We start from the raw sequence: 21,830 nt of genomic DNA, 5'->3' as shown, positions 1-21,830 counted from the left end.
AAATCTCATATGCTTTTCTTCTCCACTAAACTGTACCGGGTGCTGAGAAGTTAAATCTTTAATTTTCCTTCCATTTGAAGTCCAACACACATTCTCCTAACTCTGCATAAAAATCACCTTGTGCCTTTGATTAGAATGCAAATTCCTAGGCCTCCACCCCAGAGATGATCATTTAGAAATCTGGGTGGTGATGGTAGTGGGATGGATTGCTAAATAACCAGAATACCAGATAATTCAATTGAGATGGTCTGACTTTTGTAATTAAATGTTGATCAACTGAATGAAAACAAACAGGCTCTTTATGTCACTTTGGAAAATGTCAAACATCTACAGTGGACATTAGAAATAAAGACCAACCAATATTCTGGAAAGATATTTTAAGTAATGAATGGAAAAAGGGCAGGATTAAAGTATGGGGGGGAGGCTATGCTCTTTTCATTTCAGAAAATGGAGAACAAATTTGGCTACCTGCGAAGAGGATTAAACCTCGGAATGAAGAGATGGGGTCTCCTGCAACTTCTGACGATGGTGATCGTAAGTAGTGAGGAAGCTGCCGGTAATTACACTTATTGGGCCTATATATCTAACCCCCCATTACTTAGAGTGTTAACCTGGAAAGATCCATTCTTTCATATATATCTGAATAAGACCCATATATTCCCTGGACCAATTGATGATCGATTGTCAATTAAACCCTATGAGGAAGGACAAAGAATCTATAATCTCATATTACCATTTGATTATCGACCCTTATGCATTGGTAACCATCCTTCCTGTATGTATGTTAAAAATTGGGCCATAATTATCTTTAAAAATAATATACTCAATGAATTATAAACATTAAGAAAATTTAAAGTAAATAAAGCTTTTGCCAATTGATCTTTTGGTGTTATAATACCATCACCATCTCTTATCACTCTATTACCAGTGCTCAGTTTTGTCAGACACCCAGAAAGCATATAATAATACCATGCTACTGTGTGAATGAATGATAAATGAAAATATTAGATAGTGGCTTTTGTTGGAATAAGAAAATGAACTTTCTGATGTAGCACATGGACAACTTTATGGGATTGGACCCGCCACCAACAGGAAGAAAAGTTTAAAGTTGCTCCTTCCAGTCACTAGGCTCTAAATATGTAACCTGAATCCTAGCACAACAGGGACTTAGCCTTGGCCCTGGCTGGCCCCAGCTTTTCTAGAAGCTTCCAGGTTAACCCATGGGGTGCCAATCAGTCCCTGAGTGCTCTGCTGGGGGTGGAATGGTGTTTATGGAATGTCCTTAGCAACTTCTGTTTCTTTGAAGGCAACCCTGACCCTAGACCTTTAGTTTTGCCGCATTCACTCTAAACCAGGGGTTCTTAACAAGGGGTCCGTGAGCTTAAGTTGAAATTAAAAACAACAACAACATATTCTTGTGGCGATTTGTTGGTGACATTGTGATATATTTATTTCATAATACACAGTGCAGTGTGGAGTAAGAAAGGGGTTCGTGGTACAAAAAAGGTTAAGAACCCCTGCTCTAAACTTTCTTTCTCCTCACCATGAGGGCCCAGGCTGGTGAGAACTACTGAGGGAAGGGGAAAGTCCACGCCCCCCCCCATGGTCATAAATCAGGATTTACAGAGTACATCTAGGTGAGAAAACTTAGGGCTGTGTATGTACGTGTGGGTGTGAGAGAGAAATCCCGAGGAAGGAGCAGCAAGCCAGCGGCTCCCGCATTTTCCTCGGGGAAGGGTCCTACCTGCGGCCAGATGTGTTGGAGGTGGGCGGTACTTCCTGGGAAGGACCCCAGCGGGCTACCCGGGAGTTCCCGCGAGTGGCCCTACACCCAGGACGCGCAGGGGGCTGTTGGGTTGGAGGCGGGGGAGAGCTGGGGCACCAAAATAGGAGCCGCTTGTGGGCTGGAGCTGCACTAGCAGGCAGCCTCCGCCGCGCCTCTTCCAAAGATGGTCAGAGGGTCCGGAGGCGCGCCCGCCCCCGCTCGCCGCTAGCACGCCCGCCCGCCCCGCGTCCGCGAGCAGCCGGCGGAGGTAGGTGCGGCGCGGGCCCGCAGCCCGAGGCTAGCCCGCAGGCAGCGAGCGCGACCCGCGCGGGGGGCGAGGCCGCGCCGCCAGCGGAGCCCGCCCGCCGCCCGGCGGTGGAGGCGCGGAGACAAAGGCCGCCCGGGCGCCGGGCTGGGCCGGGCGGGGTGCGCGGGGCCGCCCGCGGCGGTCTCCTCACACCTGTGCGGAGCCCGGACAGAGGCGCGCGGCCGCGGCCGGGCGGGCGGGGGCACGAAGCCTGGGCGCCGAGCGACCGCGCCAGGCCCCGGGCGCGGCGTTCTCCGGGCGGGAACGAGGGCCGCGGGTTCGCGGAAACCCTGCGGCTGCCGCGGGAGGGGCGGTGGCGTGGTGCGGGCACGGACCCGCTGCGGCGGAGTCGGGCCATTTTCCTTTCTCTCCTTAAGAAAAAAGGCACAAGATTTCCGTTCCTTTCCGAGATTTCTTCTTGTCCAATTATATTTCGACCATGCCTTTCTTGGGATCTCATTGTGATTTAAAAGGGAGACGGAGCCGGGGAGAAAGGTTGATTTGGGGCCAGCCGAAGCGGCTAAGGTCCGGCTCTGAGTTGGGGGATCCCTCCGGAACTTGGCTTGCGAGGTGTGGGGTCTCCTCCCCCACCGCCAGCTCAAGGCGGATTGCGAGAGAAGGGATGAACGAAGTAGCCGATGAATAATTCTTCTCAAAAGGACTATTGGGAAACCTGGGGACCTCATTTCAAGTTCTGAGCTTCCCTCAATTTAAACTGACCGTCCTATCAGTTACAAAACAGTCCATCCACATTTTGCATTTGTTGCTTAGAATGCTGAATTTAGTCTCATTTTGATGTATATCCGATGCTAATCTGTCATTAAAATGATTGGCATATTTAGCATGGACTGTTTGGGATAGCATGCAAAATTGAAAACACGTTTATCGTTTCATATTTATTGCAGCCATGGCTCTGAAAGGACAAGAAGATTATATTTATCTTTTCAAGGATTCATCGCATCCAGTGGATATTCTGGATGCATTCAGAACATTTTACTTGGATGGATTATTTACTGATATTACCCTTCAATGCCCTTCAGGCATAATCTTCCATTGTCACCGAGCTGTTTTAGCTGCTTGCAGCAATTATTTTAAGGCAATGTTCACAGCTGACATGAAAGAAAAATTTAAAAATAAAATCAAACTCTCTGGCATCCACCATGATATTCTGGAAGGCCTTGTAAATTATGCATACACTTCCCAAATTGAAATAACTAAAAGAAATGTTCAAAGCCTGCTTGAGGCAGCAGATCTATTACAGTTCCTTTCAGTAAAGAAGGCTTGTGAGCAGTTTTTGGTAAGGCACCTGGATATTGATAATTGTATTGGAATGCACTCCTTTGCAGAATTTCACGTATGTCCAGAACTAGAGAAGGAATCTCGAAGAATACTGTGTTCAAGGTTTAAGGAAGTATGGCAACAAGAAGAATTTCTGGAAATCAGTCTTGAAAAGTTTCTCTTTATCTTGTCCAGAAAGAATCTCAGTATTTGGAAAGAGGAAGCTATCATAGAGCCCATTATTAAGTGGACTGCTCATGATGTAGAAAATCGAATTGAATGTTTATGTAATCTTCTAAGCTATATCAACATAGATATAGATCCAGTATACTTAAAAACAGCTCTAGGACTTCAAAGAAGCTGCCTATTAACCGAAAACAAGATACGATCTTTAATATACAACGCTTTGAATCCCATGCATAAAGAGATTTCCCAGAGATCCACAGCCACAATGTATATCATTGGAGGATATTACTGGCATCCTTTATCAGAGGTTCACATATGGGATCCTTTGACAAATGTTTGGATTCAAGGAGCAGAAATACCAGATTATACTAGGGAAAGCTATGGTGTTACATGTTTGGGACCTCACATTTATGTAACTGGGGGTTACAGGACGGATAATATAGAGGCTCTTGACACAGTGTGGCTGTATAACAGTGAAAGTGATGAATGGACAGAAGGTTTGCCAATGCTCAAAGCCAGGTATTACCACTGTGCAGTCACCTTGGGTGGCTGTGTCTATGCCTTAGGTGGTTACAGAAAGGGGGCTCCAGCAGAAGAGGCTGAGTTCTATGACCCATTAAAAGAGAAATGGATTCCTATTGCAAACATGATTAAAGGTAAGTATAGATTATGTTTACTCCTTATTTTTCAGAGATTTGGGGTTAGGCCAGTGATTTCATTTCTTCTGCAAGTAGCTTTAAAAAGAATTTATCACTTTGGAATGCTATCTGAGAATTATAGTAGATTATAAAAATAATGTTGCACAAAATGTTCCGAGTAAAAGCATAGCATAGCAGAGTCCCTAGCTTGTCTGAGTTATGTGATTTGAGTACAGTACTCAGATTAGAAAAGAAATATTTATCTAGGAAAACAATAGAATTCATTCTATTTACTCTCTAGCCTGTTTTGAACCTAAATCTTGCTTTGAGTCTCAAGAATTTAAGTCGGGTGGTTTTATTTTTTATTTTTACTTTTTTTTTTTTGGGCAGTGCTGGGGACCGAACCCAAGACTTCATACATGGGAAGCAGGTGCTCAACCACTGAGCTACACCTGCTCCCCAATGAGAGCTGGTTTTTTTGCTTGCTTATTTGTTTTGTTTTTAGTAGGTGCCAGGGATTGAACCCAGGACCTCGTACATGGGAAGCAGGTGCTCAACCACTTGAGCTACATCCGCTCCCTATTAGTTTATTTTACAATATTTATTACATATTTTATTCTCTGGAAATTGAACCCTATTTGATTTTGTACCAGATCCGTTGGCTTTTAAATATTAAACTTCTTTTCCCCTCAAAAGGCTTTGCTTATCTGTCATTTAGGAGACCCTTTCTTAAAACCTTGAAAAGTTTGGACCCTATGTACAAAGTACATTCTCCCAAGACAAATAAGTTCTGCTTTTTGTGAGTCAAGTCCTGTCTCAGTAAAGTGGAGGGGCAGAATCCATACCCTCCTTCCTATGGCCCGCAGAGCCCAGCGAACTCCTGGGTCTCAATATCTGTCTGATAAATATAGTATTTTCTGCTGTGTTCGGCAATGAATTAGCCTTGCTCTCCCTCCAAAAAATTAAACTGAATTCTTAATTTAATTACATTTATTCACTGGGACTGGGGAGCTGTACAAAAACTGGTCAGTTGTTACCAAATTTGTGTCATTTGATTCCAAATGTTTCTTCCCAGACCTTTCTGTTTCTTTTTTAATGCTTGCAAGGGTATGGGAATTTGACCTGGTTTGGGAATCTGGCCTGGTGTGATCCTTGGATGAAAAGCAGGAAGCCTGAGAGGCAGAATGGTCTGGTGATCAAGCACACTGGTTCTGAAACCAAACTCCTTGGGTCCAAATCCTGACTTTCTCCTTACACACTGGTGAGCTTGGGCAGATTGCTTAACCACTCTGTGCCCCAGTTTTGCCATCTGTGCAGTGGCGATGACATTACCTAGATTAGGGTTATGGAGAGAATAGATGAATTTATGCATGTGAAGTGCTTAGAACAGTGTCTTGCACAGGGTAAGAAATCAGGAAATATTAAGCGCTATTGTCATGAATATCAGTAGCTATTAGAAGAACATGTCAACTTTGATAGGGCAGAAATAGCCTCCCTATTAAATCATGACCACTCTCATACATAATACATGCTGCAGGTTCAGCAGTAGTTTATATGGTAGGAGAAGGTAGCTGAAAGCCTATGGCTGTTGCTGCACAGATTCTTGGCACTGATTGAGCTTGATTACCATTTACTTATTCCTTGAACCCTCCCTAGGGTGGTTCTGAATGTTCTGTGTGACTCCTCTCCTGCAAAAGAAACAGGAAAGTTCAGATATTTTAGCAGCTATTGTACATCTAGATAGATTTCTGCTTCTGTTTTTTAATGGTGAGATAATTGCAATGGTTTTGTAGTTTAGATTATATTTCTTTTAGGAAGGAAGTTTGTTGCTTTTTTGAATTTTTAAATTATTTTTTTAAAGATTTATTTTATTCATTTATTTCTCCTCCCTCACCCCACCCCCCAACCCCCATTGTTTGCACTCACTATCTGCTCTCTGTGTCTGTTCATTGTGTGCTTGTCTTCCTTTTTTTAGGAGGTACCGGGAACCAAACCCAGGACCTCCCATGTCAGAGGGAGTCACCCAATGGCGTGAGCCATCTCCGTTCCCTGCTTTTTGTGTTGCTCATTGTGTGTTTTCCTTGTTGTGTCTCTTCATTGCATCAGCGTCCTGTCTTGCTTGTCTTCTTTAGGAGGTACCAGGATCCAAACACAGGACCTCCTGTGTGGTAGGCGGGCACCCAACTGTTTGGGCCACATCTGCTTCCCTTTTGCTTTTTATTTTGAAATAATTTCAAACTTATAGGACAGTTACAAAAATAATACAAAACCCATACAATCCCCCTTCAAATACCCATATCTACCACTTTTAACATTTTGCCATATTTGCACTTTCTTTCCTTCTTTCTTGCTTTTTGTCCTTCCTTCTTTCCTCCTGCCTTCCCTCCAATCCTCCCTTCCTCTCATCTATCTGTTTCTCCAGCTGGGCATGAAATTCCTGAGTTTTATACTTTCATCTTTTTTTTTATGGAGGTACCAGGGATTGAACCCAGGATCTCATACATGGGCGGCAGGTGCTCAACTACTGAGCTACATCCACTCCCCAATGAGGTTGTTTTTCTTTCATTTGTTGGTTTGTTTTTTAGGAGGTACTAGAAATTGAACCCAGGACCTCATATATGGGAAGCAGGCAGTCAATCACTTGAGCCAAATCTGCTCTCCTATACTTCTAAAGTCTTGATTTTTGTTTAAATTTAGGCACCTCAGGAAAGGGTAACACTTTGTTAGCTGTCTGCTGTTTTTACCAGTACTGGCCAGACTCACACTGACTTTTTTTAAAATTTAGTTTATTACACCCCCCCCTCGCTGCCTGCGCTCCCTGTCTGCTCTCTGTGTCTGTTCGCTGCGCCTTCTTCTGTGTCCATTTATCTTCTCTTTAAGAGGCACTGGAAACCGATCCTGGGACCTCCAACATGGGAGAGAGGCACTCAGTCGCTTAAGCCACCTCAGCTCCCTGGCCTGCTGCGTCTCTCACTGTTTCTCCTCTGCATCTCCCTTTGTTGCATCTTCTTGCTGTGCCAGCTGTCTGTGGTGTGGGCCAGTCAACTTGCTGCAGCATGGGCCGTCTGCTCTTCGTGGGGTGGGCCGCCAGCTCTCTGCAGCGCAGACCAGCCTGCCCTCACCAGGAGGCCCCAGGAATTGAACCTGGAGCCTCCCATATAGTAGTCGGGACCCCAGTCCTTGAGCCACATCTGCTTCCCTCACGCTGACTTTTTAGTTTTCCATTTTCCTGTAGAATAGATAATATTCTTTTTCTAAGTTTGTTTTATTTATAGTCATGAGGTGAACTAGCAGCTTTCCATTGTAGTCAAATTTCAAATTCATTTCCATTTTTGACTTAAGGATGTACAGAGAATAAAGACTTGGCTATTTAGGAACTCACAAATCTTTTTTTTTCCCTTGTCATAACTGCCTTGCTAATAAACTCACTTTTATTTGGGAGTAGAAATGAACAAGGAGATTTAATTGCACCTGGCACATAGCAGTGCTAATTATAAGTTGTTTGAAAGACGAGGTTGACATTTTCAACTAAAGCCAACTCCCTCATCTTCCTTTCTTCTTCCTCTGTTGAGCCCATTTCTTCCTCCATTTACTTTTCTTTGGCACCATCATCTCCAGTTTTCCCAGCTCAAGACCTCAGAATCTGTCTCTGATTCAGTCAGTCATCGAGACTGTCTCTTGCCTCCATGCCTTTCCATCTATCCCCAGGCCTCCCTTCTAACCTGGGCCCTTAAAACTTCTCACCTGGGCCAGTTCCTGGCACTTTCTGCCTCTTGTCCTTCCACCTTTTCAGTTCCTCCCTTCTTACTAAAACCTGAAGAATCTTGTTGAATTAAGTCTGTATTTCTTATTTGGGCATATAGGATCCTTTACCTTGTGGCTTCAACTTTCCATTCCAGCCTTAGATCCCACACCACAACCCCCTGTGTGCCCTGTGCACTGGTCAGACTGGGCCACATGGTGCTCACCTTTCCCTCCACTTAGAATGGCTTCCTCTCCCCTCTGCTTGCCAGAGTCCCAGAACAAAGTCAACTTCTGCCACTTCCATTAAGCCTGCCATGATATCCCCGGTCGGAAGCAATGTCTCCTTCCTGTGAACATCCATGACAGTTCATTTGTCCTTCTTTCATGGTACTTCTTCCATTCTGTACCTTGTATTCTAATTATTTGTGTGTCTATCCCACTATCTTAAAAGAGTGTAGATGCTGAGTGCAAGGAGCCTTTTCATCCTTGTATTACTCATAGCACCTAGCAACAATGCCATGCGTCTCCTATTAAGAATTACCAAAACAGCAATAAACTTAGCTCAGTACTTATTGCAAAAAAGAATGAAAAATCAATTTAAAGATGTGATTTTAATTTACACGCAGGTGTGGGAAATGCTACTGCCTGTGTCTTACATGATATTATCTACGTCATTGGCGGCCACTGCGGCTACAGAGGAAGCTGCACCTATGACAAGGTCCAGAGCTACAATTCAGATATCAATGAATGGAGCCTTATCACCTCCAGTCCACATCCAGGTAACAACTGTCTCAAATAACGTATGCCACGATGCAGCTTATCACCATAAGAGATGGCTAAAAATGGGCTGCAGATAGAAAATGTTAAGTTTATAGTAGATTACACATGGGTGTAATTAAAATGCTCAAAATATTCATATGTACATCAAATGATAATCTGATTTGATCACATCCACTAATATTTTCCCTGATATCTTTACATGACATACATTTTAAGTCTTTCTGATTCAAAGGCATATTTTTTAAAAATTCTCAGGTGCTCTTTTGTGTTTCCTATTCCTTTACATGCTTTCTTTCACTTAGTACACACATTGTATAATGCATTATATATATTATAAAACACTTTTTTTACAGACACTAGTCAGCCAAAATAAGAAGGGCACCCATTGATTGAAGTTCATTAGGAGATTGGTTCCTCTTTTAGAAGCATGTTCTTTCTGGATCGCAGTAACTTTTAAGCACTCACTCCTACCACGTGCAGAGCCCCCATTAGGCCTTACCTTAGCAATCATAAAAGTGACGTGCTTTAAGAATGGCCCGCCTTCCATGACATCTTTTGTTCTTTAACTTTTCTCTTTTTGAACAGCTCACAAGAAAGCGTACTCTGTAGCCTGTTACAGTTATGCCATATGTTTTACATTTTTTTCATTAGGAAAGATTCATAGCATGGTATCACCATAGAACTTTGAATCGTTTTCCATATAGCATTAGACTTCTGTGTAGGTCATTGGAGAAAGTAATTGAAATTTACAGGCCTGAACCATCTGCAGGTAATAGGAATAGCTAACCTTCTTGAGCCCTTACCATAGGCTAACCATTTGCTTGTGATATCACCTTAAATTCTCACTTTGACACTGTAAATAGGCATTGTTTACCTCCATTTTACTTATTTGGAGATGGAGGCTTAGAAAGGAAAAGTAAAATGCCCAAGGTCACTCAGTTTGAAAGTAGTAAAACCAGGATTCAAATCCAGGCTGTCTGATTTTAAAACTTTTGTTGTGCCCACTAAGCAGTCTGCCTTTCCTTAAGGGAGCAATAGCATTGTCCAGGCTCTCCTGCTTTTGATCAGTGCAGTTACTTCCACTTCGTACATCATGTATCTCACCTCACTGTTCAGGTGGATCACATCTAAACCTGGCGGTACACCTTCCCATGCCATCAGTGGTTGTGTAAGGCAAGACTTCAATCAGGGAACACGTAGACTTCTGCCTCCTGGTAGCCCAGATGCATTATCCCAGACTTCCTGCCATTTATTGTTATGACCAATGACGTTACAATGGAAAGTAATATTTTTTACTCCTATTGAGTAAAAACTGCTAATATATACTGAGTGCTTATGTGCCAGGCAATATTCCAGTCATTTCACATGTATTAATTTATTTAAACCACACAACAATCCTATGAACTAGGTACTATTATGATCTCATTTTACAGGTCACTTGGGCACATGGAGATCTGCCCTGGGCCAGCCAGCTTGTGCTTATTATACTTGTTAGAGGTAAAGTTCAAACCCAGACATCTGACTTGGAGCCCTTGCTCTTAAAAACTATGTAATTGAGTATCTCATTTGAGCCTCATGTTAACATTATGAGTTAGATATTGCTCTATTTTGTGGTCAGACTTTTCTTTCCAAAGAAAATCCAATATATAACAAATCAGATTAACAATTTAAAGAGCAGTTATTTGCATTATAATTATAATATGTATTTCATAAAGTGGTTCCTTTAAAAGTAAAAGTCCCTTAACATAGTTAAGTTGCTTATAGTTTGCCAACTACTTGAAAGAGAATCTGTAAGGTAGTAAAATTTAAGCCAAAGTCATTAAAGTCATGTCAAATTGAAAAATCAATCAGAAATAAATATTAAACTACATCATACATCAATGGAAACATATCTTTGCATTTATGAAGTTTTGATTTACATTGAACTTTTTCCTATCATAATATAAAAAAAAAAGAGGTATCAAATTAGCACACCACATAATATGTTCTGTTTGGCTCTCAGTGCTTAAAATATTTTTGAATTGGCTTCTTGCCAATATTTAAAAGTTAGGGAATCTCAAATAAAAATCATGGTATCTGGCCTTTAGAAAAATTGGAAGAGCTGGCAACTTGGACCTATATTTCTTCCTAGCAACAGTCCTCTGGAGCCAAACAGTGGCTCTTCCCTTTAGATGGAGCTTGCAGGTTCAGTTTCGCCACAGTCCGTCCTTGAGGACCTGTGCTGCTATTGTTACTACTCCTAGGATACTTCACTCCACTGAACTGCGTTATGTCAGCCCTTGAAAACATTGGGATTTGCGTCCTCTGAATTTTAGCAAGATATACTTCCTGTGCACTTTAGTAGCACCTCTGGGAAATGTAAAATGCCAGTCTTGAATCTACCTTACTGCTGCAGGGAAATGACTCTAATTTTTAAAAGGAAATTTAAGTGTTATCTTATTTCTTAACCTTTTTAAGGGAGGTAGCTTTGTGTAGTTGAAAACGTGGAACTATAATTCCATTGTGCTCAAGATAACATTATCGAAACCTTACATTTCAAATTATATGTAACACACAAAGATGGTTAAGAACTAGTCTGGGGAAATGGATGTGGCTTAACCAATTGGGCTCCCGTCTACCATATAGGAGGTCCAGGGTTTGATGCCCACGGCCTCGTGGTGAGGGCAAGCTGGCCCATGCGGAGTGCCGGCCCATGTGGGAATGCGACCCCACACAGGAGTGCTGCCCTGAGTGGGAATGCCACCTCACACAGGAAAGCCGCCCCACGCAGGAGTGCCAGCCATTGCAGAGACCTGGCGCAGCAAGATGACACAACAAGAGATACAGAGAAGAGAAAATAAGAAGATGTAGCAGAACAGGGAGCTGAAGTGGAGCAATAGAGTAATCACCTCTCTACCACTCTGGAAGGTCCCAGGATGGGTTCCCAGAGCCGCCTAATGAGAATACAAGCAGACACAGAAGAACACAGAGCGAATGGGCAGAGAGAGTCGACAATGAGGGGGATGGGGGGGAGAAATCAATAAAATAAATCTTTTAAAAAAAAGAACTAGTCTATATACCATAGGACCTCATAATCCCTAGCAAATAGACATAGGTAAGGAGAATATAGGACAAACTTTGGTAAGTTCTGTACAAACGGGTCCTCTTGGAATTCAGGGTAGAGAAAGACTCAGTCTACTTAAACCAGGGGTTCTTAACCTTTTTTGTTCCACAGACCCCTTTGCCAGTCAGGTGAAAACCACGGACCCCTTCTTAGAACATAGTGGCAGATAGTTTTATGATACTCAACATCAGAGGTCAGAGAAGATAAAGACAATAAGTTAATTTTTTTCAGTTCAAGCTCATGGACCCCCTGAAATCTTTCAATGGACACCCCTGGTTAATAACCCCTGAAAAATGTCTCTGGCAATTTTGAAAGACTTAGAAGAGGAGGGGTGTTCTGATTTAGGCTAAAAGAATAACTACAATTAATAAAGGTAGTTTTTGAGGAAAGTGCTTTACGGCAGAAAGCTAGCCCAATGAAGAAAGACCGGGGAAAGTTCCAGATGTATTCCAGTACCTGGGAGTAAACATATTAATGGGATGTAAAAGGCTAGAACGGGGAGGATAGTATGGAGGGTTTTGAATGGCAATTTGGAAACTTTTTAAAATGGAGAGCCATTAAAGGTTTCAGATCAAGAGAATGATGTGTGATCAGCTATATGGGGATTGAACCCAGTACCTCATACATGGGAAGCAGGTGCTCAACCACTGAGCTACATCTGCTCCCCAAATGAGAGTTGGTTTTTTTCATTTGTTTGTTTTTAGGAGGTACTGGGCATCAAACCCGGGACCTCATACATGGGAAGCAGGTGCTCAACCACTCTGAGTACATCTGCTCCCCAAGCTGTAGTTTTAAGAAGAGATCTCTGATTAGAGTGGATTGCGGAAAAGAGAGAAGGCAGGGAGGTGTGCTTAGACTATTGTAGAAAATGAGGCAGAGAAATGCTGGAGAAGAAAAAGGGGCAAATATGAGGAATGTTATAAACTATTCAACACCTCAGATTGCTACCTTGGCTGATTAGATATAGGAGATGAGGGAGAGAATGGAGTTGACAGTCATTCCAGGGCCTCTAGCCACCTGACTGGAAGGGGAGGAGCATGGAAGGAAGAGCCAATAGGGAGGGAGAAGAAGAGAGAAGAGTTTGGTTTTGTAGTTGCATGAAGGACTCATTGGATAACCCAGAAGTGCTGCCCAGCCAGCAATGAGAAATGTGGGTCAGCAGCTTAGGAGGAAGAATGTAGCTAAATAGAGAGAATTGGGAGTTGTTTGCGTGGAGATGGTGAGTGTGGGGATGAATGAGATGCCTTGGGAGAGTGGGACTAACAAGGTGGCTGTGGGCAAAATCTTTGGAAAGCCTCAGTTAAGGGATGAGCAAAGAGTGTCATGGACAGGGCAGAAGCAGTGAATGATGAGGAGAATCTGTGGAGAATGGTGGCAAGCCAGGAAAAAGTTCTCTCCTGGCTCTGCTGTTTATTTACATGCCTAACCTTGGGGTGGCATGAACTCTTGGGCCTTAACTTTCCACTAAAACAAGGAAGTTAGACTAGGTAAGCTTTATGAGTCCTTTCGATGAGAAAAACCTTAGGGAAAAGAAAGTTTAAATTGTTTCAGTGGATACTGAGTACCTGAAAACACTGTGGTTGTCTCTGAATCGCTGTTACCACGTTGTTCCTGTCACTCACATAATACTGACTACATTCTGCCGTGTATTTATATTTAATATTTGTGTGTAAACTCTTTAAGCATTGACAGATGGTGTCATTCCCAAGCTTGATTTGAAATTTGCTCATTCATTCATTTGTCCAACAGCTGTTTGCTGAGTACTTCCTTTGTGCTATTTACAGTACTAGGAGCTTGATAAACAAGACACAGTCCCATAGCCATAGAGCTTAGCAGTACTGACCAACAAGAAAGAAGGCAGTTACAGCTAAGGAAGAAGTTCCCATCACTGATACCAGAGCATTGTGTTGAGTTTGGGTGACAGGAGAAAACAATCAGGAATCACTTTATTTTATATATTTTTACTGCTATAGGTAGGTTATGATAGTTCTCTTAACATGAGAATCACAAATTGAGACTTGTTTGTTAGCTTTGATTCGTTTAAGAAAAGTTTAGTAAACTCATTGTTGAATCATTTACACAACTGATAAAATTTTTGAGCCATCATTAATTTTCACAATAACTATGATGAAATGATTCATTTAATTTATAAAAACAGTGTTTCACAAGTACTTGAAATAACTAAATGCTTGTAAAAATTCTACATGTTTATGACTGGAAAGCAACAAATCGTTTTTTCAGTAGTAAGAGAATTCTTATTTTCTTGGATGTTAGAAACTTGAGAACAACAGTACATGAAGTCAAAATAAAAATGCCTATCCTTTGAGACTTCCTTAACCTTCAAAATCTAGATTGCAAGAACTTTACTGATAAGAAGTTGTCCTCGGTTCTTAAAGGGGCGATCACATTTGCAATCTTGCATTCTCTTTCTAAAGAGGGGCTTGCATGCCTTTCTTTCACAAAATAATGGGGCCTATACTGGGTTACAAAGGGAACAAGGTACAATTCATTCATTGATTCAGCAAACACTTATTGAGTCTTTACAATATACCAGGCATATTTGCCATTCTCTAGTTGGGCACGGAATAGTGGACAGGACACAATTCCTGCACTGCTTGGAGGGAGAGAGAGACAAGAAATAAGAAGCATACTGATAATGAGAACTGCTATCAAGAGTATGAAAATAGGCTGGTATGAGGGAAGAGGATGTAGCTCAAGTGGTTGAGTGTCTGCTTCCATGTACAAGGTCATTGGTTCTATCCCTGGTACCTCCTGGAAAAAAAAAGACTGATGTGATAGAAACACCTGAATGGCCACTTCAGGTTGGATGGTGTGTGCTGTTGGTACACTACAGATTGCCTGCTGCTGGCTTTCGGAATAGCATGGTAAAACCTGAAGGAACCTACACCAATAATTATGTATGTCTGCATGCAAAAAGTACTCTACTGCTATCATCTTTTTCAGATAGGTATTGAATCAAAAGATGTCTTTTTTATGGGAGAATTCCTGAAGTGAATGGTCTGAGGATGTGTTCCTCCCTGGCACTTTGCACAGTGAGCGTAAGACTAACCTGAGGGGCAAATGGGTGTGTGGCAGGAGTAGGTAATCTGAATTAGGTGATAGGGGGTAGATTTTTAGCCACAGCATTGCTGTAGTGTGTGCCAGAACCACTATGTCATTGTACTCTTTTTATTATTATTATTATTGTGGTGACAGACAACATGGCAGCTGGGAAAGGCTCACTTGCCCCACCCCCAAGATATTAAGCTGGGGTAAAACATCTGGCTCACTGAAACCAACTGAGAGGGGATCAGACATCTTCCTTCCTGTCAGCTGTTTCAAGGGAAAAGGGAGGGGAGGTCAGAGTGCTTTTCTTCAGTGAATTCAGCTGGCAGAGCCTGCTTTGAATCTTAATCTAGAGATTTCAACACAGGAACACAAGAAAACCAAGACTGAAACACCTCTGGAAAGGTGTGCTGTCTAGCACCATCTTCTGGCCTGTTTGGAAATTTCATGGACAAAACCTGTTCATGCTCTTGTGTATCCAAACCCTGGGAAAAAATCTGTGCCCCACTAGTGAGTTCCTGGCCTGATTTTGTAAAGTTAAGCTGGGAAATTTTAAAGACTGAGAATAAGCTGAACTAAATATCAAAGAGCTGTGCAAAAAACAATAGGCAAGAGAGAACTTAGCCATTAGAGTAAATTCACCAACATATTCAGATGCCTAGACATCAGCAAAAATATATAAACTGTACTAGGAAACAGGAAGAGATGGCCCAGCCAAAAGAACAAACCAAATATCCTGAAGAGATGCAGAAGTTTGTACAATTAATCAGTGATAATCACACAACTCTACTAAATCACTTCAAAGAATTTAAAGGAAATATGATTAAAGGAATAAAGAATATTAAGACGACACTGGCAAAATATAAAGAACAGTTTGAAAGCCTGCAAATAAAAGTACCAGACCTTATGAGATGAGAGACACAATGGATGAGATTAAAAATACATTAGAGGCACATAAGAGCAGATTTTAATTGCTCAAAGACAGAATTAGTGATTTCAAAGACAGGACATCTGAACCTGAAAAGACAGAACAGAAAGAGAAGAGAATGGAAAAAATGGAACAGAGTCTCGGAGTTGAATGACACCATGAAATGCACAAACATTCACATTATTGGTGTCCGAGAAGGAGAAGAGAATGGATAAGAGGCAGAAAGAATATTTGAAGTAATAACGACTGAAAATTTCCCAACCCTTATGAAAGGCATAAATATCAATATCCAAGGACAATGCAATGCAAATAGACCTACTCCGAGACACCTACTATTCAGAATGACAAATATCAGAGAGAAAGAGAGGATTCTGAAAGTAGTAACCACTTGGCCCAGTGGTTAGGGTGTCCATCTACCCCGGGCCTCCTTGACCCATGTGAAGCTGGCCCATGCGCAGTGCTGATGTGCGCAAGGAGTGCCGTGCCATGCAGGGGTGTCCCCGGCGTAGGGGAGCCCCACGCGCAAGGAGTGCGCCCTGTAAGGAGAGCCGCCCAGCATGAAAAGAAAGTGCAGCCTGCCCAGGAATGGTGCCGCACACACGGAGAGCTGACACAAGATGATGCAACAAAAAGAAACACAGATTCCCGTGCCGCTGACAACAGAAGCAGACAAAGAAGACGCAGCAAATAGACACAGAGAACAGACAACTGAGGTGGGGGGGCGGGGCGGAGGAGAGAGAAATAAATAAATAAATATTTTTAAAAAAGAAAAGAAAAATACCACACAAGGGAAACTTGATAAGATTAAGTGCTGACCTCCCATCAGAAACCATGGAGGAGAGAAGAAAGTGGTATGATGTATTTAAAGTACTAAAAGAAAAAAACTACCAGCCAAGAATTCTGTATTTGGCAAAGCTGTCCTTCAAGAATGAGGGTGAGTTCAAAGTCTTCACAGATAAACAAAAAATGATAGAATATGTTACCAAAAGACCAGATTTGTAAGAGATACTAAAGGGGATACTGCAGCCTGAAAGGAAATAACAAGGCGAGAGGCTTAGAGAAGAGTTTAGAAATGAAGATTATTAGGAAAGATAAACTAAAGGATAAGATGACAGACAATAGAATGATATGACAACAGAGAGCCAAAGGACAAATGGATGAAGTAGTAATAATACTGAATGTTAATGACTGAACTCCCCAATCAAAAGCACAGACTGATAAAATGGATTAAAAAATTCGAACTGTCTATATGATCCACCTCAGATGTAAGGACACAATCAGGTTAAAAGTGAAAACTTAGAAAAAGGTATACTATGCAAATAGTAAACAAAAAAGCTGGAGTAGACCACATAAATGTAAAATAACAGTATTATAGTATATGAATAATAATTATTCAGTACAACTGGTAAATTGTTCTTGTGATCAGTATTCTGTAAATTTTTTTCACACAAAATGCTTCTTTTAATTAAAGAATGGAGAAAAGATATGTTTTTGAATACTTCGTTTTTCTTTAACCCTTTCTTATTCATACTTTAAAAAAAAAAGATTTATTTATTTCTCTCCCTTTCCAACCCCCACCCCAGTTGTCTATTCTCTGTGTCTATTTGCTGAGTGTTCTTTGTCCGCTTCTGTTGTTGTCAGTGGCACAGGAATCTGTCTCTTTTTGTTGTGTCATCTTGTTGTGTCAGCTGTGTCAGCTCTCCGTGTGTGTGGTGCCATTCTTGGGCAGGCTGCACTTTCTTTCGCACTGGGTGGCTCTCCTTATGGGGCACACTCCTTGCGCGTGGGGCTCCCCTGTGCGGGGACACCCCTGTGTGGCACGGCACTCCTTGCACGCATAAGCACTGCACGTGGGCCAGCTCCACACGGGTCAAGGAGGCCCGGGGTTTGAACCGTGGACCTCCCCTGTGGTAGACGGATGCCCTAACCACTGGGCCAAGTCCGCTTCTTTATTCATACTTTTTAATTAAAATAATCTGTCTGTATCATTAATGATTTAGCATGACTACTATTGAATAAGATTTTGAGTTTTTCTGCCTCATAAAATTATGAGTTGAAAAATTGTTATCTGGGAAATAGATGTGGCTTAACCAATTAGGCTCCTGTCTTCCATATAGGAGGTCCAGGGTTTGATGCCCAGGGCCTCCTGGTGAGGGCAAGCTGGCTCACGCGGCAGGCTGGCCCATGTGGAGTGCCGACCCACATGGGAATGCTGCCCCATGCAGAAGTGCCACCCTTCATGGGAATGCCGCCCAGCGCAGGAGAGCCACCCCACGCAAAAGTGCTGACCGATGTGGAGAGCTGGTGCAGCAAGATGACGCAACAAGAGACACAGAGGAGAGAAAATAAGAAGACGTAGCAGAACAGGGAGTTGAGGTGGCACAAGAGAGTAATCACCTCTCTCCCACTCTGGAAGGTCCCAGGATCGGTTCCCAGAGCCACCTAATGAGAATACAAGCAGACACAGAAGAACACACAGCGAATGGACACAGAGAGCAGACAATGGGGGGAATGGTGGGGTGGGAGAGAAATAAATCTTTTTTAAAAAATTGTTATCTGCTGTAATTCATTCTAATAATATTTGAAGAATTCCCAAATAGGAATTTGATTATCTAGAAAGAATTATGGCCTAAATGGATGTTAAGTAACTAAACTAATAATTTATTTCATTCTTAGAGATTATTGTGTCCAATAGTTAGAGCTGTATTATAAAAATTAGAATTACTATAATTAATTTCCATTATATTTTAATTATTATTTACATTTATAAATGTTTGTTGTATGCGATCTATTTTTTATAATTATGTTAAATCTAACCTGGCCTTGCATCTTGTTTAAAATTTGTAATTTCTTTCAATCTATTTTTCTGTTTATTTTATAGTTTTACAATAAAGGACTTTGAAAAAAAATTTTTTTCATTTTTCTTTTAGTTTTTTCCTTCTGTTTCTATGTGGTTTTTTCCTATCTTTGTTTTATTCTCTTAATAAAAGACTTTTAACAGCTAAAAAAATGCCATTTATTATACACTTTGGATAGATCGTATGGTAGGTAAATATATATCAATAAAACTGCTTAATAAACAAATAATTGTGCAAGAATAGCCAGAAATAGCAGCTATGTTCAGCAGGAGAAACAGAGATTGAGAGGTGAGGAATTTTCTTATTTGTTTGATTGTCTGTTTTTTTGTTTATTATTATTATTATTGAAATAATGAAAATCCTTAATAATGATTGAAGTAATGAATGCACAACTATGTGCTTATATCAAATACCATTGATTGTACACTTTGGATAAATTGTACACTTTATTAATACGTATCAATAAAATTGAGTTGTTTTTTAAAAAAATCAATTGGCCATAGATGTGAATGTTTATTTCTGAAATTTCAATTCAATTCCATTGGTCTACCTATCTGTCCTTATGCCAGTACTACACTGATTTGATTACTCTAACTTTATGGTAAGTTTTGATATTGGGAAGTGTAACCTCCAACCTAGTTCTTTTTCAGGATGATTTTGGCTATTCACCCTACTTTATTGTTGTATGCTAAATTGTAGAGGATTATTATATCACCATGCTTTTGTATCTCTTATGTTTTTTATCCTAACACAATTTTGCTCTTATTTTCTTTTTAAAAGAATATGGACTGTGTTCAGTTCCATTTGAAAATAAGCTCTATTTAGTCGGTGGACAAACTACAATCACGGAATGCTATGACCCTGAACAAAATGAATGGAGAGAGATAGCTCCCATGATGGAAAGGAGGATGGAGTGCGGTGCTGTCATCATGAATGGATGTATTTATGTCACTGGAGGATATTCCTACTCAAAGGGAACCTATCTTCAGAGCATTGAGAAATATGACCCAGACCTTAATAAGTGGGAAATAGTGGGTAATCTTCCAAGTGCCATGCGGTCCCATGGATGTGTTTGTGTGTATAACGTCTGACCAAATCCACAGAAATAATCGAATAGTCACTAATTGGGGTATAGGGTAAAAGAAGGCAGAGTTTGGAGTCCCTTACTTGTTATCATGACTGGGCATTAGTAAATTTTAATTCTTAACCCTCACACCTAGGAATTCATGGTTAAGAAAACCTTATGTAATTATAAAGTTGAATCTGGGATTATCCCCTAAAATCTCTGCTTTTCAAAGTTAAAACAGAACGTTGGTTTCTTGGTGAAAGGTGAAATACCTTTGTGATGACTCTTCCTTCTGGTAGCATCAATACTGGATGTGGGTCAAAATCATTTTATGGCCAGAAACGTCTCTTGTGACTCTGTGCTGTCACAAGCATTGTATATTATGTTTCCATTTAATGAGCAGGAATTTGAAATTTAAAGAGGGAGTCTTTTTCTACCTCTATAAAATCAACATTTTCACAGTTAGTACTGTTAGAATGTGGACTGACTTTAAGTCTAGCTTTTTTCCTTTGTAGCGCACATAATTTATTATTATTCTTTATTTTCTGGCTATCAGATATACAAAAAACTGCAAAGATCATTACTGTTCAAAGAATTTACAAATGCAATTTGAAAGATTAGGAAATGGAAAAATTGCAGAGAAAATAGTCATTTGCTAATGCTAAATGCTATTTTTAATTTTCAGCTTTGATGTAAACTGCTAGTTAAGGCACGTTAGAAAATTCTTATTCTTTATTCTTAATTATAGATACATGTCTGCATATAACATTGAATTTTAGAGCTAGAAAGCATGCCTAACAGTTGTGATATGGTAGAAAATATGCTGGTGAAAGTCAAGAAATTTGCATTCAGTTCCCAGCTCTGCCACTAACTAGATTTGTGACTTAGGTTGAGTCATTTAACCTCTTTTTGACTTAGAGCTTCCCAAGCCATATGCACTGGCACTGTGTGTCATAGGTTTACCTAAACATGGATCACCTCAACCCTAGGGGCAGCTGGAGGGGGCTTGCAGGGCTGGAGCCTCTGGGCCAGAAACACCTCTGCCCATTTACCCCAGTGTGCCTGCAATAGCACTTTCCAAGTGTGCTATAGCATTGCTTAAGTTAACTCATCTAAACTTTTAGTAATTTGCAAGGTCCTCTATTCCAACCTTTTCATTTTTTTAAAAAGAGACTAATTATTTTTAACTTTGAATATTGAGGTTTAAAGCTACCTAACACTTGTGATATGTATATTTTTTAAATTTTGAAATTCATTCAGATGGCATTTTAAATAGGTACAACCCTTTGGGAATACAATATGGTAGAACATAGCCAAGAACCATAAAAATGACCATGTCCTTTGCCCCATTCTACTCCTGGTATTTTAACATAAAAGAATAATTCAAAAGTGAAAATGGTAAATGCATGAAAATTTTTATGTCCGTGTGATTTATAGTAGCAAAAAAATGGAAATAGACTACATGTCAAAGAAGTGGGCTAATAAAAATAGGGAAATATTATACTGTCATTAAAATGATTATTTGGAAATGATGTAGAACATGGTCATGTCTATGCTATGGTAAGTAAAATAAGCACAATACAAAATAGTATGTATACTATGGTTGTGAGTTTGTAACATTTTTTGCATGTGGAAGGTGATATGTAGAATTGAAATTCCTTGTGTTAGTGTTTGGGGATAATGAGTTTTAATTTATTTTAAAAATTTATTGTTTGTATTTTCAATAAATATAAAATCACTATACATGGTCAAACGTGCTTGAGTGTATACATGCTTGAATTTGGACAGCTGAGTTGAAGGAACAGTCTGAATTAGTGAAATAACTGAATTAGACACTTTCAAAAAAGATATTTAATTGTTCTCAAGAACATTCAGTATTTAGTGATGGACCAATAATATGTTGCCCGGTAGAACTTTAGAGGTCTGCTTTATGGAATATGTGAAAACAACTGCTAGCACTATTTTCCTCCTTTTAGCTTATCTAAGTCCTGTAAAATCCTGACTTAAGGCAAACCTTCTCTGGAGTTCTTTCCTGACAGTTACAGCCATAGTAAAACTGCCATTGACATGCTTACAGAGTTTATCATTTATATGTGCACGGTCTATTTCCT

The 21,830-nt window shown here is 40.7% G+C and overlaps 1 protein-coding gene across 1 annotated transcript; it reads left to right on the top strand.

Moving 5' to 3' along the window:
* The first annotated feature begins 1,675 nt into the window (after window positions 1–1,675).
* On the top strand, window positions 1,676–21,472 carry KLHL23 (kelch like family member 23). Its single transcript, XM_058300676.1, has 4 exons — window positions 1,676–2,033; window positions 2,978–4,192; window positions 8,545–8,697; window positions 19,434–21,472. Exons 2-4 carry the CDS (start codon window positions 2,980–2,982, stop codon window positions 19,742–19,744), a joined length of 1,677 nt encoding a protein of 558 aa, XP_058156659.1. The 5' UTR covers window positions 1,676–2,033; window positions 2,978–2,979; the 3' UTR covers window positions 19,745–21,472.
* Window positions 21,473–21,830: the final 358 nt, after the last annotated feature.

Source organism: Dasypus novemcinctus, chromosome 7, assembly GCF_030445035.2.
Source record: "Dasypus novemcinctus isolate mDasNov1 chromosome 7, mDasNov1.1.hap2, whole genome shotgun sequence".
Lineage (NCBI taxonomy): Eukaryota > Metazoa > Chordata > Mammalia > Cingulata > Dasypodidae > Dasypus > Dasypus novemcinctus.
Note: the sequence above shows the minus strand (reverse complement) of the source record. Positions and strands in the feature narration are given on the sequence as shown.